Genomic DNA, 26,821 nt, shown 5'->3' on the forward strand with positions numbered 1-26,821 from the left:
CAATGTTAAGGCGCATTACCGCCCCCTGGCTCACAGCTCAGTGGACATTTAAATATGTATAGAAATATATATTTGACACATTTGAGGAAAATACAAATAAAATAAAAATAAACAAAATAAATGTTCCCTTTAGAAATCTTTTTTTTTTCTCTTCTTTGCTCTGTAAAAATAGTTGTTTTTCTTTTTCAATCACTCTTCTTAGCAGTAGGATTTACATGAAAAGAGAAACAAATTAAGTTTGAGTGAAAATGTAAATTTTTTGCACTCTCTGGTCGACTGACTCAGTGACTCAAATGACTCAAAAAATCCGATTCACTTTGGTGAGTGACTCATTCAAACTCGATTCAGTAAAAAGAATCGAATTTACCATCACTAGACACAATATTACCTCTAAACAGTCTTTCCTGCCCTTTGGTCCGTAGGTCATGTCTTCGGTAGAACAAAGTATACCATGACTCTAGTCCAGGGGCGTCAAACTCAATTGCACAGGGGCCAAACCTCAAGGCACACTTCCTCAAGGTACTTCCCTGTTTCATATTGTGGCGGGTCAGGACTGTTTGGGTTTTGTTTGACAGCTACGTTCTGTTGTTCCAGGCGGCAGCGTTACGGTTGCCATGGTTACAGGGTGACGCTCTCTCTGCGTGTTTCCTGGGTGAGAGAGCGCCTGTTGTTGTTGTGCTAAGCTAACAGGCAGAATGCTACAGGTATAGCTCTAAAGAATGTAGCATCATGGGCAGTGTAGTCCGTGCTGCAGGGAGAATGGACTGCCATACACGTTATGTGTCTGTGAGCGAGGGAGGGAGAAAAAGGAAAAGTACGAGCTGTCATTGAGCAGAAACGGGAGCTGGAAGCATGTAAATATAATAATAACCACTGCAGCCAAGAAGAGAGCCTGACGAGCCCAGTTGTAAGTAAGCTATTAAGACTCGACTGTACACCGTGTTCGTGTTTTCCTCTGAAACAATAAGTTCTGTTGGAGCAGCCTTTCAACGCCTCTCTCTGTCTCTGCTAGCAAAGTTGACCCAGACAACAAAGTAAAGCTAGTTTTCAGCTACGAGCCGACACGAACCCACCGTATTAGCCAGAGGTCCCTTTACTACGGTTCGGAGCCGCGGACCTTCAGTAACAGTAATAAATCACAGCAATAGTACATTCATGTAGTTGTAAACAGCATGATAATATATTAAGTAATCCAAAGTATTCAGAATACGTTACTCTCATTGAAATATGTGAAAAATCACTTTGTGAAAACGATTTTGTTTTTCTGCCAATTTTACTGTTGCTCCCTCGTTCTTCCTGTACAAGCTCATTGTCCTCTCTCTCACCATCCTCCTCACTCATTGGAAATGGTGGAAAATGACAAAAATATAATCTTATAATAATTATAACAAGAGCCAGTGATGGATCAGTAACAGGACACCACACTGCTGTTATGTGAAATCATATTCAGTCAATGTGTTCAAACAGAAGCTTCATCATTTTTGGTGAATGTGACCGCACGTCCACTCTCACCTGTTCCTCTCTGCTGTCTTCATCCTGCTCTCTCCCTCTCTGTCCTCAAAAGTTAAATGTTACAGTAAATAAAAGACAAACTGATCCATATCAGTTTATAGCAATGCTCAAACTGAATGCAGCCTACTGCTGACATAGACAGGTAACACCATTTGACCTGCTGTCACCTGGATCTAGAGCTGTGCTGTAAACAAACACTGAAGCCCAATTAAACCAGAACAGGAACAAATTTTGCTCCTTGCTATCTAAAATATAACGGGGCGCTGGCGTAAACTCTTCTGTTTAATTAGTTTTCTGTTTGACGTTTATTCAGCTGTGTGAAAACCCCGGAGGAACCCTCCCGAGGGATTAATAAAGTTAAATTTAATTTAATCTAATCTAATAACTTTAATCTCAGCCAAACTGATTAACTCTCGAACAAATAAAACACTGAAAAAGCCAAACAATAACATTTTTAAGTTATCTAAGTGACTTATATATCATGTTTAACCCGAGTAGCGAAAGACCGCGGGGATTTGAAGACGATGTGTCAGCTCAGATATTTGAAGTTTACACAGCTACATTCTCACCTGAAAATATGTTAAAAGTTTTTTTGCGACCCAGAAAGAGAAATAAGAGTAATATTAAAACTAAGCAGCTGCCATCATTGTTGGAAACAAGTACTCTGATGTCCTGTAATCATTATGATGATATAATTTGAGATACAATAAATAAAAGTTTTTGTACAAAGTATCGGTATCGGATCAGTATCGTCGATACCACCCTGAATATTACTTGGTATTGGATCGGAAAGGAAATCAGTGGTATCGTACATCACTAGAGGATAGTCATCCTACAACCAAAGCAGACACCGGATATTAAATCCACTCAGTGTCTCTACCGCTGACAGAGTGAATCAATTATTTTCACTTTACTAAACACATCCAAGATTATTTCAGGAGTGTAAACTGGCTGTTTAGTTGTTCTTCAGTTAAGCTTGAAGCTCTTTTATCATAAACACTGCAGCAGCTGTTTGCTGTTGTGTCACACTCACAAGAAAACAGACGGATTTTAAAGATGAAATATTCACAGTGTTCATTTCCTCTTTAAAAAAACAAAAACAAATGAAGGACACGTCTGTTTCAGCCTCACCAGGCAATCGAACAGCAGTTAATCTGGAATCAGCCAGAAGTTGATCTGTGAGCTAGAAGAAAACAAAGAACAGAGTTTAATCAGACCGGCTACTGTGACGTATTTATTCAGCAGTTTTAGAGGGAACAGGCCTCGTGTGGCCATCAAATTCTGACCCTCTGAAGATGGAGGACAGTGAATAAAAACTGTCTGTGATTCATAAACAGTTGATGCAGAAATGCCTGAAACTAAAGCTGAAAGTCTGATTTTTAATCTCATGTCAGTTATTTGATTTAAAACTCTATGTCTTTGTATGTTTCCAGAAATTATGGAGCTGAGTACATGTGGTATTTACACCATAACCACATCCTCAACTTTCAACCACATTGGGCGGAGCAAAGCAAAGAATGTTCTCATCAAAAAATAGGTTTTAGGCCGTTAACACCTCTGTTAACATAAATTAAAAAGTTCAGAAAATATGGGACAACAGTGAAAATGAAAAAAGTCTGATGTCTGTCCCTCCCACATGAAGAAATTCATTGTGATCTCAGTTTCAACATCACAAAAGCGTTTTAACAGCGATGTCGACACTTTTTCTATCCACTGTAAATCCTTTTGGGTTGCATCAGGAAGGACAGCTGATAAAAAACCTGCTAAATCAAACGTGGGGAGCTCCTCGCTGTGGCGGCCTTTTCTGAATAAAGAAAGTGACCGAAAGTAGCTAAGATGAAAATGAAGAATTCAAAGTAAATTGTAAGATTATTCAACAGTGTCCTGATCTTTGATATATGCCATTTTTACACTTTTTTCCTCAAGGATGAGCATGGAGTCACGTCCAGGAGAAACTGCTGGAGTTCAAGCAGACCTGGGAAACACTGACTTTGGTGCAGCTGCTGCGAGAATTCAAAGACGATTAAAGCAAAGGAACACGCCGCTAAATGTCGCCATCACAGGAGAGTCGGGTTCTGGGAAATCAACTTTTATTAATGCTTTCAGAGGCATTGGTGATGAAGATGAGGGCGCTGCACCCACTGGTGTTGTGGAAACCACCTCACAGGTTACACCGTACCCCCATCCAAAGTATCCCACTGTTATCTTGTGGGATCTCCCTGGAATCGGTACCACCAGATTTCCAGCTGATGAGTACCTGAAGCTTGTTGGATTTGAGAAGTTTGACTTCTTCATCATCATCTCAGACACTCGCTTCAGAGAAAATGATGTAAAACTCGCTCAGGAGATTCAGAGGATGAAGAAAAAGTTCTACTTTCTTCGGTCAAAGGTTGACAAAGATATCCGAGCCGAGAAAAGAACCCGGAGAGAGTTCAACGTGGAGAGGACGCTTTCAACCATCAGGAAGAACTGCACCCAAGGTGAGCTTCTTCTTTTCTTTGTTCTTCTCTGTAGATTAGAGTTAATATATTTGTTTCACCCTAAACATCATTTCCATTTAATAATAATAATAATAATAATAATAATAATAATAATAATACAAATTTTATTTGAAAGCGCTTTTCAAGAGATCCAAGGACACTTGCCACAAAACACATAATAGAACAATAACAATGAAGAAAAATAAGAAAACAAAAGCACAAAGTAACATAAACAAACAATAGGTTCACAGTAAATATGCAGATTTGAACAGATGGGTTTGAGTTGAGTTTTAAACTGGTTGAAGAATCAGTTTTTTGGGGGTAGAGAGCTCCACAGTCTGGGAGCAGAGCAGCTGAAAGCTCTGCTTCCCATGGTGCTGAGGCAGAAAGATGGCACAGCAAGCTGGATAGAAGAAGAAGCTCGAAGTGAGCGGGTGGAAGAGGTGGTGCTTAACAGCTCAGAAAGGTGAGGAGGAGCGAGGTTATGAAGGACCTTGAAAGTGAGCAGAAGAAGCTTGTATACTATCCAGAACTTCACTGTGAGCCAGTGAAGTTCCTGGAGAACTGGGGTGATGTGCTGGTAGGAGGGGTTCTGCTGATAATGCGGGCGGCAGAGTTTTGAACCAGTTGAAGCTTATGGAGGGATTTTTGGGGGAGACCATGCAAGAGAGAATTACAATAATCACTGTGGGAGGTAACGAGACTGTGGACAAGAATGGACGTAGACTGTGTGGAAAGAGAAGGACGTAATCTGTTAATGTTATGTAGATGGAAACAGGCAGAACGGGTGAGATCAGTGATGTGAGATTTATCTACGCTCTAGCTGCCGAGCTTTGGCCTTCAATGCTCGGAGGTCAGAGGTGAACCAGGGAGCAGAGCGAGCGAAGGAGACAGAGTTTTTACAGGAGAATCAAGGACTTTGAGTAAACAATAATTATAATACAACAACAGATCATCAGGGGTAGAATAGAGGTCTGGAATCTGAATATTGTCCAATCTGGTAGTGAGAATGTTCATATCAATGGACATTTACAATTTAGTTATATGTATCAGGTGTAGTGATGCAGCGTGAAGGATCACAGTAATAATCACATAACTCGCTGTATGAGTAGATTGCTCTTAACATGGAGCTAACTAAATACAACAATATATAAGCACATATTTTATATGCTGTATGGTTCATTTCTCCCATGTAGACAGTTTAATTACTATAAAAGGAAGATGCAGATGAATAAATCTAATCCTCCCCTTAACACTGACCATGAACACCACAGCTGCTCTGCACCAGTCCACAATAGTGCATCACAGTAAACGTCACCACAGTTCTGCATACTCATCACTAAACTGTATTTTCATGCAACCTTTGAGTAACACAGAAATGTTATATTTCAGTTAGTTTTGCAAGATGTTCCACAAAAACACTGGTGACCCTGCAGCCTCTGAGTAGATGCACATATGGAATAAATGTGAAAGTCCCAGCTGACTTCCTTCTTGTGTTATCATCTTTACAAGACTTTTAGAAAGGTTGACCTCTGACCTTCAGCTTGAGGTTAAGGTCACTGAGATTTGTACTCGTCTGAGGTTTTTACTAGATGCGTCTGTGGTGTCCGTCTGAAAATCCAACGTCACGTCGTTCTCGCTGAGATGAGGACAATCCTCCATCAGCCTTTCACAGCTGAGGGGTGAAAGGATGTGTTGGTGTAAGCAGGCCGTGGCATCAATTACTGAGACAGTTTCTCCAAACATTACCAGAAGTTACACCAGGATGCAGCACACAAAGAAATCCACAGTCAGATGTGTTAGTCTGCATTTCTCATTTAATCTTCACACCGTGTGTTTCTTCTGTGACGCAGGACTCAGAGATTTGGGCATCACGTCTCCGCAGGTCTTCCTGGTGTCCAGCTTTGAGCTCCACCTGTACGACCTCCCTCTGTTACATGAGACCTTAGAGAGAGAACTTCCTGAACACCAGAGAGATGTTCTGCTGTTTGGTATATGCAACATCATCAAGAAGAAGAAAGAAGTTTTTCAGGCTGAAATAACACTCTATGCTACTCTGTCTGCAGCTGTACGTACAGCTCCTCTGGGGATTTCTTCTGTTGTTGACAGCACCTTAAAGGCTGCCGTCACAGCTTATGTAACTGGGTTTGGTCTTGACAGCCCATCTCTGAAGAGACTTGCTGCCATCACAGGTGTCTCCTACACTGATCTGTGCGCTGTCATCAATTCACCGCTGGCCACAAACACCATAACTACAGATCTTATCCTGGATGAGTTGACGACACTTCCAAGCACAACTAAAATAATGGGAGCAGATAACGTGTGCAGGTTCATTCCACTGTTTGGATCCCTGCTGACAGCTGGTTTCTCTTTCACTATAACCATTCAAGCTCTGCAGTTTTTCCTCAGTGAGCTCGCTGATGATGCTGAGAGGGTGTTTAGAAGGGCTCTGAGTTTGACCACCTCAGTGTGGTATTGTTAAAATCTGGCATTCCTCACAAACTTCACCATTTTTAGACGAGCTGTAAACTGGAGGAAAACCAGTGTTTCTCTGAGCTGTGGGTCGTTTGGTGTTCCATATCACTCTATATCTGGAAAAGTGCAGCAGTTTCCACTCTCATCCAGGAGTGGACAGCTCACATATAACATCCTGAATAATCAGTCGAACTAATAAGAATGAACTTAGAAACCGTAAATTCAAAACGAGGAACTAAACCCACAAATGAAAACTTCAGCAGCACTGAATAATGTAGAAGAAGCCAAACTCAAATATTACATCAAGAGCTAAACGCTCATCATCCTCCAGTGATAATTAAACAAAATGAGGAAGTTAAAACTCAAACAAACATCAAAAATGTAAATGTAAATATTCCATTATACCTCACTGAGTTTCCTGCCTTTAGTCTGAACACCAAAGGACATGAACTCTCTTTTATAGCGGTGCTTTTAAATGTTTTTATGAATGAACTGCTTATTTTAGGGTTCTTGTTTTTAAAGATTGTGTTCGTTGCCTTTGACTCATTTCAGGAATTAATGTAAACACTTTTCAGCATTTAATAATTGAAACTTGAGATCTAGAAGAAAAAATAAATTTGTGATACACTGTCAACTCAAACCTTTTCCTGTCTACTTACTGGTTCTGCTTTTAGCTCCTGAACTCAGAGCTCTGACTAGGGCTGCCACGATTAGTCGACTAGTCACGATTAGTCGACTAGTCACGATTAGTCGACTAGTCACGATTAGTCGACTATCCAAACCGTCGACGACTGATTTAACAGTCGACGCGTCGTTTGAAGCTTTGTAAGATCACAAAAGACGCAGGAATAAGTAGTAGGATTTAAGAGTGTAATAACGGACTGAAACAGAAGATGGCAGCACTGCATGTACAAGGATGCCAGCTGCCGTTAAACCCCGAAGAAGAAGAAGCTGTGTCCCAGAATTCATAGTGCAGCCCAGCTCAGTTTCCAACAATGGCGGCAGCTTTTTAGTTTTAATGTTACTCTTATTATTCTTTCTGGGTCACAAAATAAACGTTTAACATGTTTTCAGGCGAGAATGTAGCTGTGTAAACCTCAAATATCTGCTCAGTTTATCAAGACACCACATATTTTCAAAAGCGCTCCGACGTTTTCGGAGACGTCTGTTAGCCACTAGCTCGATAGCTAGCCGGGGGCTAGGCTAACTAGAGCCGTGAGAACACCGGACTCCCGGCAAACCGTTTTCAAACCCACCTCCGTCTTTCGCTACTCAGGTTAAACATGATATATAAGTCACTTAGATAACTTAAAAATGTTATTGTTTGGCTTTTTTTAGTGTTTTATTTGTTCCTGAGTAAATCGGTTTGGCTGAGATTAAAGTTATAGTTTTTACACAGCTGAATAAACATCAAGCAGACAGCTGATTATCAGAAGTGTGAGATGCTCAAGAATTTACTCCGGTGTCCTGTTATATTTTAGATAGCAAGGAGTTTATTAAACTTCACCGAAACAATCTGCAAATTTCATTAAAACTCAATAAACTATCATCTTGTCTTTATTTTTAGTTAGCATATACCTTACACACTTAAAGCTGTAAGCTAATGATAGTTATATAAGAGCTGGTGCAATAAGCTGTAAGTTTTACATCCAATGGATGATGATCTGATTAGTCAACTAATCGCAAAAATAATCGGTGACTAGTCGACTATCAAAATAATCGTTTGTGGCGGCCCTAGCTCTGACACACTGTGACATCGTTCTCTTCGTCATCGCAGTTTGTTACAACTAATCATTAACAGGGTTTTTCTTTCTCCATCATCCACCGTGAAATGCTGATATATGTGAGCAGCTGCTGAGAGGTTTTTCTTTCCTGATCAGTGGTTTAAAGATGCTCGTCCTCCCCTCAGACTCTGATGTTCAGCTTTCTTCCTGACATGATGTTTGCTGGTTAAAGTCTGTCTGTGGGTGAACAAAGACTTGTGTTGATTTTGTGATGATGTATTCACTTTTGGTCTGACTCAGTGTTTTGCATACAAGTTTTTTCCTTATGTACAAACAAGCTGACATGATACACGTCCCAAGTTTGATGGTTATTTGGCTGATTTTGGAGAATAAAGATGAAAACAGTTGTTGTGAATGAGCCATATGAATAAAATTAAATTGAAACTGATTCAGTGAAATCTGTTGTTGAATTAAAAACAAATCAAACACACTTACTCTAATGCTAATGTGTTTATAAACAGCATTTTATTATTAACATGGCTGATGGTTACAGTTTATATCAGTTGTAGTTCCTGATTCTGACCACTGGAGGGCAGTGAACACAAACTGTTTTATCATTTTACTAAATCACAAATAAAATACAAGTTCAGATAAAAACAGCAGCTGATCAGCTGATTACACACACAATGTGAAAAAGCATCACAGCAATGATTCAGCAGCTCCTCTACGTTATAAACAGGTTTTTGTAAAACAAATCAAATTTATTCTGATCACTGTGAAAGATAAATGTGCAGCTGACTGTGACTCAGTACATATATATTGTTTTGCCTTTGTTAAATATTGCAGTGAGAGCGAGAGTGTGGAGCAGACACACAGCAGGGTCAGAGGTCAAATCCAGGACACTGCATTTAGCCACATATGTGATCACCTGTTGAACCTGTGAGCTAAACTGGTGCCTGGATTCAGTCGTTTAGGAGAATTTACACACAGCACACAGTCACTAAGCTTCATTTGAGTTTTAGTGACCCAGAGCTTTTTCAAACACCTTCTCAGCATCTTCAGCGAGCTCACTGAGGATAACATTCAGAACTTTATAAGTTGTGACGAAAGAGAGACCCATGGCTAATGGGATTCCAATAAACGGAATAAATCTGGATGCTTCCTCTGCTGCAATTAATGCAGCTGTGCGTCCCACTTGGGTCATGACCTTCAAGAGGAGCTCTTTAGTTATTTCTGCTGCAGCCAGTGGTGAAATGATGACAGCACGTAGATCAGCGTAGGGCACACCTGTTCTGGCAGAAAGTCTCTGCAGAGACGGGACATCGAGACCAAACGCAAAAACATAATGTGTGACAGCACCAACCAGCAAAGCAAGGTCAACAGCAATAGAAAGACCAGGAAGTGGAACAGCTGCTCCAGCTGCAGACAGAGTGGCCAACCAATATAATTGACGCTTGAAAGCTTTTTTCTTCTTCCTGATGATCTCTGGGTTGATGTTGGGCATGACGAACAGAAGAGCATCTCTTTTGTTTGAAGGAAGGTCTCTCTCTAAGGTCTTATGTAAGAGAGAGAAGTCGTACAGGTGGAGCTCAAAGCTGGACACCAGGAAGACCTGCGGAGACTCGAAGCCTAATCCTCTGAGTCCTGTTTCACAGAAGGAGTTAACATGATTACACACATAAAAACAAATAATGTAAAGTTAAGACCTGAATATTAAAGTGAATCCATAAACTGATCAGACACTCACTGTGAACGCAGTCGTCTCTGATTACTTTGAGAGTTCTCTCTTCACTGAAGTCTCTCTTTCTTCTCTCAGCTTTTATATCGTTGTCAATTTTTGAGTGAACAAAGTAGAACTTTTTCTTCATCTTTTGAATCTCCTGAGCCAGTTTCACGTCATTTTCCGTGAAGCGAGTGGCTGAGATGATGATGAAGAAGTCAAACTTCTCAAATCCAACAAGCTTCAGGTACTTATCAGCTGAAAACTTGGTGGTGCCGATCCCAGGAAGATCCCACAACATAACATTGGGATAGTTTGGATGGGGGTACGGTGTGACCTCTGAGGTGGTTTCTGTAACACCAGTAGGAGCAGCTCCCTCCTCATCATCACATAGTCCTCTGAAGGCGTTAACAAAGGTGGATTTCCCTGAGCCAGCTTCTCCTGTGATGCCGATATTTAGTGGGATATTATTTTGTTGTTTTAAATTTTCTTCAATCTTTGCAGCTGCTGCAGCAGTGTCGTTGTTCTGCAGGGCTTCTTTAACTCCAGGAATGTCTTCCATATATAAGTCATCTGGGTCCTCCATGCTGATCCTTAAACAAGGAGAAAAAATGTGGAAAATGTGACTTTTTTATTGAACTGCAGAATTTGTGCTTAGCTACTTTAATTTGACATTTAAATTTAGTCATTCGTTATGATCGGATTAAACCCAAACCTGAAGATCAATCTTTAAAGTTGATTTTGAGGTGGGATCTCAGTTTTTGGAATATGTCTATTTTAAGTTTTGGGAGGCCACTGGAATAAAAATAAAACTAGTTTAACATGTTGCTCCATGAGAAGCTGTGAGTGTATCATCAGTCATGTAGTGACTGTTGTTGTTTAAATGTGAGGCTTTTAGACATGAAACACACCATAAACATGGATGTTAGAAGAAAACTAGTGAAGAACATGAATAAGACTGAAGGCGGGTCAGTGCTGATTCATATTAGCTCATAAAGCAGAATTACTGAGACGTCTGCAGATTATTTGATTATTTATTTCAGTGCGCTGTGCAATTTTTTAATCCTATTTAAAGATCGCTCCAATGTAAATTAATGAACACATCAGTTATTTCTTATTTCCACATTTTCTCCCATGATGCTCCTTCTATGGCCGATCATCAACAAAGTGATTAAAATTATAGTTTTGACCATTGTTAAAAAAAGAAGAAGAAGAAGTGTATATGTGGCTAATGGAGCGCATCGTGCACAGTTTGCATTGTAAATATTAACCACAGTGAAACAAGTAATGGCAATAAAAACACATACAGCTGAGCTGTGATGTCATCAAGTACACTGCAGCTCCAGCTGTGCGTCCTGGAAAGTCTGGACTCCCGAGTCAAACTGCCGAGTACGAACCAGGAACTGACTGACTAACTGAGCAAAGCTCTCTGATACTGTCTGATACTGAGGAACACCTCTTACATGTCTGAGTCTTTAGAAGAAGAGATCAATAAGAATATGGCAACAAAAACTAGCTGTGACACTTTTTAATTTCATTAACCGGTTATTTAAACGAACCTGCAGCTGTGACTTCAGTCATTTTGGAAAGTTTATGGTAACCTGCAATCATCTAAAATAAATCTAAAAGTATTTATTCTCATAGTTGGAAAGACCGAGACTTTTAAAAATCAGATTGTGTGTGTGTGTGTGTGTGTGTGTGTGTGTGTGTGTGTGTGTGTGTGTGTGTGTAAAGCTTCCGTATTCGTAGCTTAATCACAACCACAAACCCACAGATGTCCTGAAGGCTGTGTGTACGTGTTTTCTCTGTGACAGCAGAATGAAATCTGCGGCATTAATGACACAAACACAAGAACGACCCTCTGAACCAATCAAGAGCAGGGACACGTGATAGCAGCAAGAAGTTTGCAGAAAGTTGATCACATGATGGAGGTTTACCTGCGTGCTGTTGGAGTGATGATAAGAGCTGTACCCAGCAGTGAGTCTGGTGATGGATGGAGCTGGTGGAAGTCCGTGTGCGTACTGGTCTCTGAACTCTGAACCTCCACCTATATGTGTGTCCTGTAGCTCCGCCCCCTGAAAACAGCAAAGCATGTCTGATCTTTGGTCTTTCCTGTAGCTGTGAGTGGTAAAGAAATGGTCACCGCTCCAAAGACGAGCGTGCGCACAGCACTGCAAGCAGGATTCTGCAGAGACTTGAAACTTAAGTTAATATTGAGGTTTGAATTTATTCCCGGAGCCTGTGAACTGCCAGCTTTTTGTAACTGTGTTATTCATGTTCTTCATGAATTCAGTTTTAGCTCTGTAAATAATTTACTCAATCATTTCAAATCGATTTGTTAAAAGGCGGCTTTTCTGGGAGGTTTTGATGGCTGGGAAATAGTCCTTGACCTTACTCTGTCATTTGTGCAACATACCAGTGAACTGATGCCTGTTGACATCAGTTATGTAGTCATTTATTTTTCTGAGTGTGTGTTATGTTCAGCAGCGGAGTGTCATTCACTCTGGGGGCTTTGGAGGAGGCCATGAACAAAGGTGGCAAAGACCGTCTGAGGGCTGGGCAGGCGGCCGGTGATAAAGACAGCGGAGAAACCAGCGTGACGCCTGCCGTCCAGTTTTGGAAATCAGGGCCTCGATTCAGGCAACACCCTCAGGCTCTGACAGCTGGAGCTGTGCAGGACCCTCTGGAGGCTTAATTCCTTTTTTATTTAAATGATCCAGACTGGCTCCAGGATAACTACTTTGTGTTAAATAACCACTGAGTAGTTAGTTTGACTGGGACGCCTCAGTAAATCTGTCGTTCTACCATCATCCACTCTGATAAGTACTTTAGAGATGCTCCTCACCCTGTGGGATCTACTATCTATCTGCTGCTGACTGATGTCTTGTGTTGTTTATTTCTTTAATTCAGTATCTGTGATGAAGCTGACTTCCATCTCTCAGTGAAGAAAGTGTGCTGTATTGATGGCTTAGACTGATTATGTCCTATAATGTTGAAAAAGAAAGTTAATCATTGAAAAAAGTCAGTTAATGATGAACAGTCAGAGTAATTAGAGTTTCAGTATCAGCTACAGTAAACGCTGAATGCTTAAAGCCTGGTTTTACAGCCAGCTGTATAAGTACAATGTAGAGTCTTATCATAGTTTCGATGACGGGGCAGTAACCATTCAGTCAGGTCACAGGGATGTTTTCACTGACAAACTCCACCATGTACAGCAGATGAACCCAGACTCACTGCACTCGGTGAGTCTGGATGAACAGGATTAAGAAGAATAATGTGTCATAAATGACTCATGTGGTCAGTCTTCATTCTGTTTTTGTTTTCACTTTGAGGCTGGAGGTGTTATTGACGGGATACAAAGCAGGTCTCCTCCTGCTGTGGCTGACCAACAAGGACATAATGACGTTTACATCTGCTCCAGTTTTATGTATACAGCACCAACTCAGGAAAAGCTCAGTGAGATTTATATAAAAAGGTAAAGACCCTACATTGTTCCAGAGAACACCTCAACAATCAGAGGATGAGGAGCACTTTGGTACAATGGGGAGGAAGAACTCCCTTTTAACAGGAAGAGACCTCCAGCAGAACTAGAATCAGGGAGGCTGAACTCTCTCCTGTGATTGGTTGCAGGAGGATGCAAAGGAGAGAAAAAAGGACGCAGCACAAAACTGAAAATGGAGAAAAGAAAATCTAACAACAATTCAATTAAAGTTTTATTTATACAGAAGAAGAAACACTCGGTGCATCATGGGAATCCCCCAGCAGCCTACAGCTATTCCAGCGTGTGAAAGACTCAGAGCCACACAGCGTTCTGTAACTGTTTCTTTCTTTTATTTAACGTTATGGCGCACACAGTGCTTCCAGCTCGCCACCTCTGATTTCTCTGTGGCCATTTTTCCAGTTGTCTGCACGCTCCACTGCCGGTCCTCAGCGTCACTAAAGAAGGAACAGAGTTCATCGATGTGATTCCTTCCACCTGACTCTCAACCTCCCTGCCACTGCCCCTCGAGCCCACTGCACCACCCCTCAACTGCAGCAGAGCCAGAGACCACACGCCTGCTACACAGCGTAACTTCAGGGTCTCCTGATCCAGCCATAACTATATGTGTGGTGGGGCGTGGCCTGCGGTGCCGTGCAGGGAGGGCGGACGCACCTGCGCAGAATGGATGGATGCAGGATGGATGGATGATGGATGCAGGATGGATGCATGCATGCATGCATGATGGATGGATGGATGGATGGAGGCAGGATGGATGGATGGGTGGATGGGTGGATGGGTGGATGATGGATGCAGGATGGATGCATGCATGCATGCATGATGGATGGATGGATGGATGGAGGCAGGATGGATGGATGGGTGGATGGGTGGGTGGATGATGGATGCAGGATGGATGGATGGATGGATGGAGGCAGGATGGATGGATGGATGGGTGGATGGATGGATGGGTGGATGGATGGATGGATGGATGGATGGATGGATGGATGGAGGCAGGATGGATGGATGGGTGGATGATGGATGCAGGATGGATGGATGCATGCATGCATGATGGATGGATGGATGGATGGATGCAGGATGGATGGATGGGTGGATGATGGATGCAGGATGGATGGATGCATGCATGATGGATGGATGGATATAAAGGCCACATCATTGTGTTGCTGTGTAAAGGTGGGAGAGGTTCCTCTGTTGTTTCTGAGGACATGAGACCTGCTGAGGCCTCTGATGATCAGCTATAAGGATGCTGGTTTACAGCTGGATTCACTGCATATTCAATGATTTAGGAATTTTATTTCATACCCTTCTGTTTCAAACGTGTCACTGTATCGCCTTTCACTATTTAAATCACACTGAGGTGTTCAGACCCAGAGCTTTTTTAAACACCTTCTGGGCGTCTTCAGCGAGCTGGTTGAGGATGAAATTCAGAAGTCTGTAAGTTGTGGTAAAAGAGAACACCATTGCCAGCGGGATTCCAACTATTGGAATGAATCTGGAAACTTCCTCCAGTGCCATAAATGTAGCTGCTCCTGCAATTTGGCTCAACACCTTCAGGAGGAGCTCTTTTGATATTTTCACCGCAGCCAGCGGAGAAACGATAACGGCACGCAGATCGGCGTATGGCACACCTGTGCTGGCAGACAGTCTCTGCAGAGACTTGATATCAAGACCAAACCCAAAGACGTAATCTGTGACAGCACCAACTAGCACCGCTATGTCAACAGCAATAGAAAGCCCAGGAACTGGAACAGCAGCTACAGCTGCAGACAGAGCGGACAACCAATACAATCGACGCTTGAAAGTTTTTTTCTTCTTGTCGATGATCTCCAGGCTGATGTTGGGCATGGCGCGCAGCAGAGCATGTCTTTTGTGTGCAGGAAGGTCTCTGTCTAAGGTCTCATGTAAGAGAGAGAAGTCGTACAGGTGGAGCTCAAAGCTGGACACCAGGAACACCTGCGGAGCCTCGACGCCTAAATCTCTGAGTCCTGACACAGAAAAAACACACAGTATGATGATAAGATACAAAATAATAAAAACATTCACATTATCATTCAGCAGATTCAGTGAGCCGACTGACTTCATACATGTGTACTCATAGTGAAAACTGTGTACGCCACCACATACAGACTGGGGTTGTGTTTTCATATTGGTGATTTTATAGCTACTGTTGCTATATATTCCTTATTAAGCTTATTATATAGTTATATTTTAAAATACACTGTGCCACTTTATGTGTAACATTTAAGCTACCGACTGCAACAAAAATGATTTTGACGTCTGTGACTCATCGAGAACTATCTTAAAACAAAATTACCTGACGATATCAGACTGCAAGCTCCTCCCAAACACTATAATAAGTATAATAAAGTTTCCTTATAACAAAGTTCATCTCTCCAGCATCTGCCTGACTTCTTCAGCAGCTGTGTCACCATCATCAGGACAATCCTCCTCCTCCTGTCTGGGCTGTACCTCGTCTATCACCCCTGATGGTGATGTTCAAGCAGCTTTCTCTCAGTAAGCTTTGGTGAACAAACGTTTTTGGTATGAGATGATGAATAAATCAGTCTCACCTTGAATGCAGTTTTCCCTCATTTTCCTAAGAGTCTCCTCTTCACTGAAGGTTCTCTTTCTTCTCTCGGCCCGTAAATCGTTGTCGATCTTTGAGCGAACAAAGTAGAACTTCTTCTCCATCCTCTGAATCTCCTGAGCGAGTTTCACGTCATTTTCTCTGAAGCGATCAGCTGAGACGATGATGAAGAAGTCAAACTTCTCAAATCCAACACACTCCAAATATTTATCAGCTGGGAACTTGGTGGTGCCGATTCCAGGGAGATCCCATAAAGTAACCTTGGGATAGTTTGGATGGGGGTACGCTGTGACCTCTGAGGTGGTTTCTACAACACCGGTCAGGGCAGCTCCCTCGTCTCTGTTGTCCATGCCCCTGAAGGCGTTAACAAAGGTGGATTTCCCAGAGCCGGATTCTCCTGTGATGGCGATATTCAGTGGAGTGTTCTTCTCCTTGTCCAGTAACTCCTTGATCTTTGTGATAGCCAGCGATTTGTCATTGTTCAGCAGAGCTTCTTTAATTTCTTCTCTCACAGTTTCAATTTCAAATTGGTTGTCTGTGCTTGTCTCTGATACCTGGAATGAAAAAAAAGGATAAACTTTAAACTTTGGGGCTTTTTTTTCAGGTTCTTTTGCTTTATTTAATCTTACATCATCACACAAAACATGAAACACTCTGCTTAATATTCCACAGAGAATTGACTACAATATCTTAGCATGCTGTGAACTGAGCCACTTTATTGTATTTTATTATATTCATGTGCATCGCACACCTTTAGGTCCGTCTGTGTTTACCTTTAATCTATTATTGAGCCAATTATGTTGATACAAAATCAACGTACACTTTTTCAGTTTTAAAGCACCGAAGTATTGAAATTTATTCTAAAAACAAATTTCAATAACAGTTTATAAAAATTTCCCCAATCAAAGCAAAAGTTCTCTGTAATTAAATCAAATTTTAACATATTTTATTTGAAATTACAGTGTTATTACTTACAAATACTTAAAGAAGGCACACTATAATAAGAGGCAGCGAATAATAATAATTATATAATAATTGTAGCATATTATTAATATTGTAGTAATTTTAATTATGTAAGATTTCATGGTAATTTTGCACAAAAACAAACAACATCAGCGTGTCTTACATCGTATGTTGTGGTTTTGGGGCTTTAAGAAAATTGAGATGTTTATTATGATTCTGCTGAAAGACAATCAGTGTCTTCATGTAGACACAGTTATATCAGATTTATAAACGGTGATGTCCCCACAACAGTAAATATTTTCACCCATAAACTGTATAAGTCTCTATGTGAAGCTCAGACTCGTCACATGGGTCATCTCACTGAGATCATCTCTTCTTCATCTCTTCTTCTGTTTCTAACATCATAGTTTTCTCTTTATTTGTAGAATCAGACGTGTTCAGGTCTGTTGCATGGTGTCACCATGGCCTCTCTTATATGAATTTGCTCTTAGACTGATAAACCTTGGCTGATAACCTCCTTTGTTCGAGTGAAAGCTGATGTTATGATGAGTGAGGGCAGATTAAGAAAAAAAGCTTTGAGTATGCTGATCAGACTCCAGTAAAGCTGTAGACAGAGTGGCTGACAGTACAATCTTACCTTGAAAGCTTCTTTCTTCTTGTTGATGATCTCGCGGCTGATACTGGGCGTGGCCAACAGCAGAGCGTCTCTCTTGACTTCAGGAAGGCCGCTCTCTAAGGCTTTGTGTAAGAGGGGGAAGTCATACTGGTGGAGCTGAAAGCTGGACACCAGGAAGACCTGCGGAGTCTTGATGCCTAATCCTGTGAGTCCTGCATCAGAGAAGGAAAGAAACGTGCACGTGCGTGTCAGGGAGGGGCAGCCAATCAGCAGAAAGTTGGCCTAAAGGAAGGAGATTAATGGAGGATGAACTAAAGCAGCATCCTGCAGCCACACAGTCATAAAACTAACAGAGTTTAACTGTCCAACCGTGGCCTGAACTCTCCAACAACTGCATCCCCATCATTAAATCCAGAAACTGGTCTCACTCATATAAATGATCTCATGTGACACTCACCTTGAATGCAGACTTGTCTGATTTCTGAAAGAGTCTTCTCCACCTTAAACTCTCTCTGACTTCTTTCTTCAGCTCGTAAATCGTTGTCAATCTTTGAGCGAACAAAGTAGAACTTCTTCTCCATCCTCTGAATCTCCTGAGCCAGTTTCACGTCATTTTCTCTGAAGCGAACGGCGGAGATGATGATGAAAAAGTCAAACTTCTCAAATCCAACAAGCTCCAGGTATTTATCAGCTGGAAACTTGGTGGTGCCGATTCCAGGGAGATCCCAAAAAGTAACATTGGGATAGTTTGGATGGGGGTACGGTGTGACCTCTGAGGTGGTTTCTGTAACACCAGTAGGAGCAGCTCCCTCATCATCATCGGACAGCTCTCTGAGAGCGTTAACAAAGGTGGATTTACCAGAACCAGATTCTCCTGTGATGGCGATATTTAGTTGGGTGTTGTTGTCCTGTAGGGACTCCATGATCTTTCCACCATCTGATGGTCTGTCGGTGTGTTGCAGAGCTGTCTTCATTTCTCTTGTAACTGATTCGCGCTCAGGCTGAAGACTCGCGCTGGTCCCTGACGGCTGTAGAGAAGAAACTACCTGTTACATTTTTGTTTTCTACAAACAGTCTAATGTAAAGACTGAAGTCTGTTTCAGTGAAACATGGTTAAAACTTTAAATTAAAACTATAATTTAAATTCTTTATTAATCACAATATTATTTCCTTTGATCTGACAGGTGATGTAAAATAGTTTTGTGGTCAGATTGTTTCGTATTTGTGTGGATTGAAGCACGCGCTCCTCAACATTGTACACATCGTACGTATTTGAGACAAACACGACATGTTCAGAGTAAGAACAGGTGAGATGATATCACAGTCTGTGAGGCGTGTGGAGATGAGAGAGGAGGCACAGACACACGGCGATGAGGTGGGTATTAACGAAAGGCGAGCCTTTACATTGGCTAAACAGAAATACTACAAAGCAACAACGACGAGGGGGGAATAAACTAAAGAACATGAGGAAAATATAAAACATTATAAAAGCCTGAAACTGAAGCAGAGGAAAGCACTGGATGAAGAACGGGATGATGAACAGATGAACCAGCAATAAACAAAGTAGACATAGGGCTTAAATACACAAGCGGGACACTGAGAGGATGGGGGACAGGTGGGAACACAGACAGAAATCTGACATAACGAGCCGCAGAGAAGCAAAACTCAATACACTGAACGCAGGACAGGAACTATCACAATAAAACAGGAAGCATGAGGCTTTCAACATGACGCAGACTAGACACTGAGACATGGAAACATGAGGCGAGGCACGGAGACAGAACAGAAACCAGGAACAATAAATATAATACGACAGAAAACCATCATTCAAAGAGTAAAACGTAAACTGACCCACGACCGTCACAGTAGATTCTGCAGACAGAACTTGGAAAGTTGATGGAGGTTTACCTGCGTGCTGTGCTGATGAGATGCATGCAGCAGTGAGTCTGATGGTGGAGGTCAGTCTGTCATAGAGCTATAGAGTGAACTCTGTTCCCACCTGTATGTGTGGCCTGTAGCTCCGCCCCCTGAAAACAGCTCACGATGATCTTTGGTCGTCTCTGTAGCTGTCAGCGGTTCTAAAATGATCACTGCTCTAAAACAAACACACATGCACTGCAAACTCGATCCTGCAGGGCCTGAAACACTGAAAGTGACATGTTAGATGCTGATGGCTGAGCTGCAGCTGCAGGTGGAGCACAAAGAGCTGCAGGTAATAACAGCAGACACAGACGAGCATCAGTGACGCTGCTCACATCAAACAGCAGAGGCCTCCTCCTGTGCTCTTCATTCCTCAGTACAACTTTGTTCACTTTGTGATGAAGAGCAGCTTCATCACAGAGTGAACAAAGTTGGAACTTTTGTGTTAGACTGAATTTATTCTTCACCAACATAAAGGTGTAGACCAGCATGCTGCACTCAGCCAATGATTAACAATTAATCACTGCAGTAAAACCAGGTTTTACAGCCATCTGTGTAAAGGCCATTTAGATACTTATCATAGCTTTTAGTGTGTCAGACCAACATCTATATGACAGCTGTATCACAGACTAACAGCATCACAAGCAGGGCAGAAGCATATTTACACAGAGCAGCTGAGTGCAGTGAGTTTGAGTAAATATGAATGACTTACATAAATAAGTCACGTCCACTCTGAGGCTGGACGATACAGAGTGTCTCCTCCGTCTATGGCTGACCAACAAGGACACATTTAATGATTTACATTTGATTCAGTTTGATTTCACGAGCTGAGACCACAAACTCATTTAGATTTGACTGTCACTGATAGAGAAACAGGAACTGAGAAACAGTTTGGTGAAGGCCATCACTCCTCATGGCCAGGCAGTGTCAGTTCAATTTTTACTGTACTCTTGACGTTATGGTGGCAAGATTTTATTTAGTACAAATTCAATAGCAGTGGCCACGATAATTACATCCAGCTGTGTTAAGAACATTGGTGTAACTTTGTGCTGCACATTTGGGGGGGGGGGGGGGGGGGGGGGGTCAGGCTCTCTGTCTAAATAAATAAGTAAATTTAGGTAAATTTCCAGATGATTAAACATGCAGCTATTTTGCTGGTAATACCTGAAACGAGTAAAGAAGATCAACAGCCTAATTATGCGAGATAATTCATTATTTTATTGGGGGGGTTATATTGGTTGGGTCTGATTATTGGGGGGGTCAGGACCCCCCTAACCCCTCTGGAATGAGTTAACGACCGTTCCACTGTTTAATTAAACTGTTTTGCCACCATGTGCTATTTAAGGTCTACAGTGACCTCTTGTGGACACTGTGAGTTATTGCTGGTGCCAAGAACGTGACGCTGTTGTGACTGTTGCTATGGTGATCTATGACTTCATTGACTCCTACAAAGACTTTATGATCATCATGCCTCCTGATGGTGTTCAGGAAGTGTTTTTAAACAGTTCTGGATCTGAACACCTCAGTGCAGGGATCAGTGTATCAGAGGCCTCAGCATCATCCTCTCTGATCAGCCCAGAAACAACAGAGTCAATCCCAGTTTTGAAATCCATCCATCTTCCGGGAATCTGTACACTCGAGTTTCAGCTGACGAGTACCTGCTGAAAAAGTCTTTTGTGTCTCAGAGACGACAGCGGTGTCAGTGCTGAGGTAAGAACGAGAGAGTTCAGTACAAAATCAGAGAGCTGCGTTCTCATCTGTTCACTTGTATCTGTGTGTGATCAATATTTGGACTTAAGTGTAAAAATATTCACACTTCAGTTTAAATGTCTTCAATATCATATCTATTTATATATAATCAACCATTAAAAAGCATCTCTTGTATAACAGGTGCAGGTCGTGGACTCCTGCATTGAGTTTATTTCAGCCCCAGAGGTTGGCACTCCGACTCTGTATGGGCTCATGCTGCTGCTGTGGAGGTCAGAGCGTCGCGACACGAGGAAGCTGATGGCTTCACACTCAGTCATGAACTGTCCAAAGAGAGTTTCTTTGGCTCTCGGAGGAGGCGGAGGCTCCTCTCATGCTTACCTCCCATCCGATGTGGACAGCAGATCAGCTGGAGGTGCGATCTCGCTCCCAGATCAGCTGTACACACTGGAACACTCTCCCATGTTGCTTGTCTGTGTTTTCTTGTGTTATGGTGTGTTGATATCTGTGCTTCCTGTATTATCCTTCTGTGTTACACATTTCACTGATTTTTTTTCCTTGCTACCCAGCCTGACCTGTCTCCCCAATGTGATGTTTGTGTATTGTATGTACGGTCGGCGAGGTCTGTCATCTCGGTTGTGGGCAACTGCAACTGACAAATAAAGTCTATCTCATCATCTCATCATCAAAAACAGAAGCTGTGTATGAGAATAAAGTTTCACTTAAAGGTTTCATCGACCTGTGACAGACTCGTGCTCATGGACGGAAACACTGACTGCAGCTGATGATTGAAGTCAAATTAATCATTATAACACCAAAACTGAACATAGCTGCTGTGTTCTCACGTGGGCTCAGACACCTGCATGTACTCCTCTTCATCAGTCCTGTGCTGCTATGACCAGCAGGTGGAGCTATATTACTGAATAATCATCAAATGTTTTAGTCAAATATTTTGCAGCATTAATAAGTAATGTAATTAAATGCTTTACAAATATAATGTCATCTGCTAAATGCTTCATTGTTATTTATTCAAATGTTTATTTAAATTAAATTAAATCTGTTGGTTAAAAATGCAAAACTAAGGTATGATTATTTTGATGTTTTATTTTTATTCTCCTTTAGTAAAAGGCTAAAGATTCAAGCTTTTGGCTTTATAATATTACTGTTTTGTATTTCAGATTTCTTTCTATGGTTTGTATAAACTTTTCAGAATTTTATTATTACTGTTTTATTTCTTTTTAATTATTTGACCATTTTTTATTTAGTTTTTTTGGTTATGACCTCTTTTTGTCCTGCACACAAGTCTCGCTGCGCTTTTCATCCAATATTTTAATGTATCCATTTTATCTTTTACTCTAACACAATTCATCCATCTCCTCAGCTTTAAGACCCTCAACCCCAAACGACCCCCACAGGTGTAGTTACCTGTATATTTTAATAATTTAAAAACCTGATCAGAAAGAAATTAAATCCACATGCTGCTGCTGCTCTCTTGAAACAGAGAGAGGGCGGGGCCTTAAATCACACGTGACCCCAACAACATCCTGCACACGTATGAGCTGATGGCCTCAGGAGGAAGGTGCAGGTATCCAAACTGTGACCTGAACAGATTTATGTTTCTCTATTTTCATATTATTTTTTTATTTTTATTGAGTGAATGAAAGCATCCAGCTGTTGCAGATGTGTTTGCCTGTTTGTCAGTGAAGCTCATTCTGATGACAGTTTTAGTTTCAGCCTTTCTGCAAACAGCAGATTTCTTCCTGTAAATTTGAAGCTTTTTTAACCTCAGCTCTCACGGAGGAACATCTCCCTCTGAAACGAGCTGAGCTGCATATTCATGACAGCAGAAATCATACATGTGTTAGTGAGACGTGCACTGATGATCTGTCTGAAGAAATATGTGTGCAACAAGACAACACAGCAAATGGTTAATTAATCAAATGAAAAAGAATTAAACATTTTCAGAACCAAGACAATTAATTTACAAGCTCTGGTGACATTTTCTTAAATTTAATACGTGAATAGAAATATTTGGGTTTTAATGGCTTCAACTAGAAATGAAAATAACTTCCAGTTGCTACGTTACAAACGTTCATGTGTCTCAGAATAATTATTTAGTTACAAACGTCAAACAAGCAGTAAATTATTTCTACAAAGCATCAGTTGATAATAGCATAAAAACAGCTAAAAAAAAAAAGTTCATATTATTTTAATTCACATTAAAAGCTGCAGTTCCTGTAGCATCCACCGGAGGCTCCAGCAGTGAGTCAGTCACACAGTTTAAACTTAAACACGTTCAGTCTGGTTTAAAAAAGAAAAACCTGATTTGGTCTCTGTAGATAATTTCTACCTTTATGACACATGTTTGTTTATTTTTTAAAGTCATCTGTTTAAAGTTCAACTTTATTGTAAAGTTTCAAACATATAAAAATTACAGTTGGTGATGGTGCCTACTTCCATCTTTTATATACAGTCTATGACAGGCGCGTGGAGAGAGAATAATAATAAAATATGATTTTATTTGAACTGTTAAAGTCTGAGGTGCAGTCTTGTGTGTTTTCATTTTGGGGATCTCTTATTGGTTCACCTTTCTTCTACCTGATTGCGCGCACCCGGTGTGGGCACGTCCGTGCGCTCGCGGTAACCCGCTCTGCAGGTTCGCCCGGAGAGTCAGTGCCTGAGTGCTCCTGCAGCGAGCAGCTCCTGCTCACACGGCGGACACCATGAGTAAGTCCAGCACGCTCAAAGTCCGGAAACTATTCAGCCTCAAATCACCGGAGAAGGAGAAGAAGGAGCTGAAGAGGTCGGGGTCCCTCAAAGATGTAGTGGGTGCAGGGACCAACCCCGCGGACATCCCGGGGGGGCCACCCTGGAGCCCCGGCTCTCTCAGCCCGGGAGACAACCCGACTCTACCCGGGGACTCTTCACTCAATTCCCCGAAAGAAAAGAAGAAACGGCGGCTGCTGCCGTTCAAGCTGAAACGGAAGAAATCCAAAGACAAAGCCCGAGGAGGAGGAGGAGGAGGAGGAGAGGTGTTCTTCGCTGACACCGATGAGCTGGAGAGCTTCAGCAGCTACACGTAAGACACAAACTTTCTCTGAAGTTATTCTGAGCGTTCAGCTGTGAGCGCAGGTCACACAGTCCGCAGGGATGCAGCTTTGAGCTGATGCAGGTCACAGTGCCGGACAGTGTTCATGTTGAGCCCACATGTGGCGCACACGGGAGCTCCCGGGTTAGATCTGCACTGTCCCACATACACTCCATGTTTGTTTTTGTTTTTCGTTATTTTACAGATTCATGTGTTTATATTATGATCATGTTTGTAGTTTCCAGAATAACAGACATGTCTTTGTCCCACATCTGCATCTTTGGACACATTTGGGTCAAACGTAGTCAAAGTATGTCTGTTATCTGTGATCTGTCTCTTTAATGTTTTTAGATTTGCTCACATTTAGACTCATTTAATCTATTTGAAGATTTGATTATGATCAAAGGCATCAGGCAGCCTGTTGGTAAGCAGCCTGTACTGTAAGTAATGCTTGAATATATTGATCTTCTGTATATCGATCTAAAATCGAAATAAGACCCCCGGTGCCTGGCTTTGGCCCCTCACTGTCCCTGGACCTCGCTGTTGGTAGTTACGGCTCTGTGTTTGCAGAAGCGAGGGAGCTGCTGAGGTGAACGTCTCAGAGTGGCTGTTTACCGCCGCTGGCGCTGTTTTGAAATCAGAACACAGCAGCTCTGAGCTGAGCTAGTTTAGTCATGCACGGCTTTGTGTGCATCAGCAGAAAAATGTCGAGGGAGTTAAACAGGCAGCGCAGGAGAAAGGTGGAGGTTGTGTTGTAGAAATATGCAGATTAATGGTTAATTTGACACACGAGATCTTCTCTGTGGGACGTGATGAGTGACTGACCCGTGCCCTCAAATAACTCATTCAAACTCTTCAGGTCAGGGTAGGCCTGGGGTGGGCCTGACCCCCTCGTACTCCAGCACTCAGTGGAATAAAACAGATTTTGCTTCATTAGCTAACATTTACGGAGCAGCCACGTCTCCTGATGCATGTTTATGGAGTTATTATGACACCTTTGTCTGAGAGGATGGTGCTGAATCTGTGGCACCCTGCTGCTCTAGTTCTTGCTCGCCTTGAGCTCTACGAGCGGTTATCCCCTCTGAGTCACTGCTCCCGGTTAAATTCGAGTTTCAAAGAGAAACCACTCGACCTCAAGTGGTTACGATGACTTTCCAGCTCTTTATTTAACTCAGATATTTCTGTTCTGTCTTTTCTCTTAAGCACGCACAGGTTGGAGCTCTGAGCTGTTGTTGTTGTTGCACATTGTCAGGTTGCCTGCAGCATGTTTGTTGTGAGGCAGTAATTAGAAAACATTAAAAACCTGCCGTGCAGGGCGTGACACGTTTACCAGTCCAAATATAGATGCTCGCCACGTTAATAAGAAAACACTGAGTCACTGAGTAACGAGACGAAATAAAAGCTTGAGCCTGATCGTTGTTATGATGTAAACTAAATCAGTGTGTTTGATTGGACGATCAGTAGGATGTGATTGTTCACCATCAGGAGCTGAAGAGTTAACGAACCTGTTTTTGTCTCTGTAGATGATCTCAGGTGATTTGTTTTATAAGTCACCTGTTTAACTTGGAATAAGCCTTGGGGGCGTGGCCACGTTATCTGATCAATAACATGGCAGCTGTGCTAACAGACAGAGCTCCAGTTTGTCTCCAACAGTCTCCATAACCACACTGATGTGATAAAGATGAGCAGCATCCTCTTCATCAGACCTGGGTATGTGCAGCGTCCGGCCCTCGCGCTCCGCGTGAGCTTAAAGTGAAATTAAAGTTCAAACATAATCCAAAGCACGCAGCTTATTAATGACTGACCTCGTGCTATGATGGATCCTCTCAGACGTTCTCTCGGCTGAAGTTTGGTTTGTTTTCATTGTCACTTCCTGTCATGTGACGCGTTTGTCTCGTGCTGTCAGGGACCCTCGACATGAAGTTTGACCCCGTCCTCTGTCTGCCTGTTCTCGTGTGCTTACAGCTCTGTGGCTGATCACAACTTTGCACATTATTGTGTCTCAGGTTTTCATTTTGAACGTTTATATAATGTTTACAGGAAACTATCAAACATCCTGCTGGTCTCATAATCGTCTTCCATGCATGTGTAACATCTGGAGAACAGAAACACTGATCGTTTTATTAGAGCTGAAAGAATCTGGATCATTTTTAACTCAAACTTTGGCCTTTGGGAGCTGAATGTACTTGGACCCGGATATAATCATGAAGTAATTCCCCTGCCTTTAAATGAAGCCTGCACACCTGTCTCACAGGTGGATTCTGAAGAAGAGGACAGACTTTAGTATTTTTCCTCTCGACACTAAAGCTTTCCAAGTTCCTCGTGTTTCTCTCTGACTCTGAACAGGCTGCGACTTCCTGCTTCTTCCAACCAACATGAAGGTTTCAAAGTGCTGCTCTGGTTACAGATTCCAGCAGGAATTCATCAGCACTCGGATACATCTCATCTGTCATCATAAACATACTAGGGTCTGCACGGTGATCTGCCACTGACAGCTTCATGTTGTTTCTGTAACAGGTGAAGAGTCCAGGTC

The 26,821-nt window shown here is 42.0% G+C and overlaps 4 protein-coding genes across 4 annotated transcripts in view; 2 read left to right on the top strand and 2 right to left on the bottom strand.

The window, feature by feature from the left end:
* The first annotated feature begins 3,439 nt into the window (after positions 1-3,439).
* LOC148097116 (interferon-inducible GTPase 5-like) lies at positions 3,440-7,154 on the top strand. Its single transcript, XM_087832904.1, has 2 exons — positions 3,440-3,992; positions 5,846-7,154. The coding sequence occupies exons 1-2, from the start codon at positions 3,440-3,442 to the stop codon at positions 6,472-6,474; spliced, it is 1,182 nt and encodes a 393-aa protein (XP_087689030.1). The 3' UTR covers positions 6,475-7,154.
* Positions 7,155-8,734: 1,580 nt separating this feature from the next.
* Positions 8,735-11,920, bottom strand: LOC148097117 (interferon-inducible GTPase 5-like). The gene is made up of 3 exons (XM_087832888.1): positions 11,849-11,920; positions 9,939-10,504; positions 8,735-9,835 (listed from the first exon to the last, which is right to left on the bottom strand). Exons 2-3 carry the CDS (start codon positions 10,495-10,497, stop codon positions 9,210-9,212), a joined length of 1,185 nt encoding a protein of 394 aa, XP_087689014.1. The 5' UTR covers positions 10,498-10,504; positions 11,849-11,920; the 3' UTR covers positions 8,735-9,209.
* A 2,690-nt stretch (positions 11,921-14,610) lies between these two features.
* LOC102786994 (interferon-inducible GTPase 5-like) lies at positions 14,611-19,530 on the bottom strand. The gene is made up of 5 exons (XM_087832815.1): positions 19,482-19,530; positions 18,031-18,601; positions 17,595-17,785; positions 15,978-16,548; positions 14,611-15,392 (listed from the first exon to the last, which is right to left on the bottom strand). The coding sequence occupies exons 2-5, from the start codon at positions 18,545-18,547 to the stop codon at positions 14,755-14,757; spliced, it is 1,917 nt and encodes a 638-aa protein (XP_087688941.1). The 5' UTR covers positions 18,548-18,601; positions 19,482-19,530; the 3' UTR covers positions 14,611-14,754.
* Positions 19,531-23,876: 4,346 nt separating this feature from the next.
* The window catches only part of LOC102793490 (uncharacterized), a 47,256-nt gene continuing 44,311 nt past the window's right edge, over positions 23,877-26,821 (top strand). Inside the window, exon 1 of the mRNA XM_087833070.1 lies at positions 23,877-24,279. Within this exon, the coding sequence (XP_087689196.1) occupies positions 23,924-24,279 (356 nt within the window). The 5' untranslated portion in view covers positions 23,877-23,923. The remainder of the gene's footprint in view (positions 24,280-26,821) is intronic.

The sequence above is a fragment of the Neolamprologus brichardi genome, chromosome 19 (assembly GCF_056152115.1).
Source record: "Neolamprologus brichardi isolate AB-2024 chromosome 19, ASM5615211v1, whole genome shotgun sequence".
Lineage (NCBI taxonomy): Eukaryota > Metazoa > Chordata > Actinopteri > Cichliformes > Cichlidae > Neolamprologus > Neolamprologus brichardi.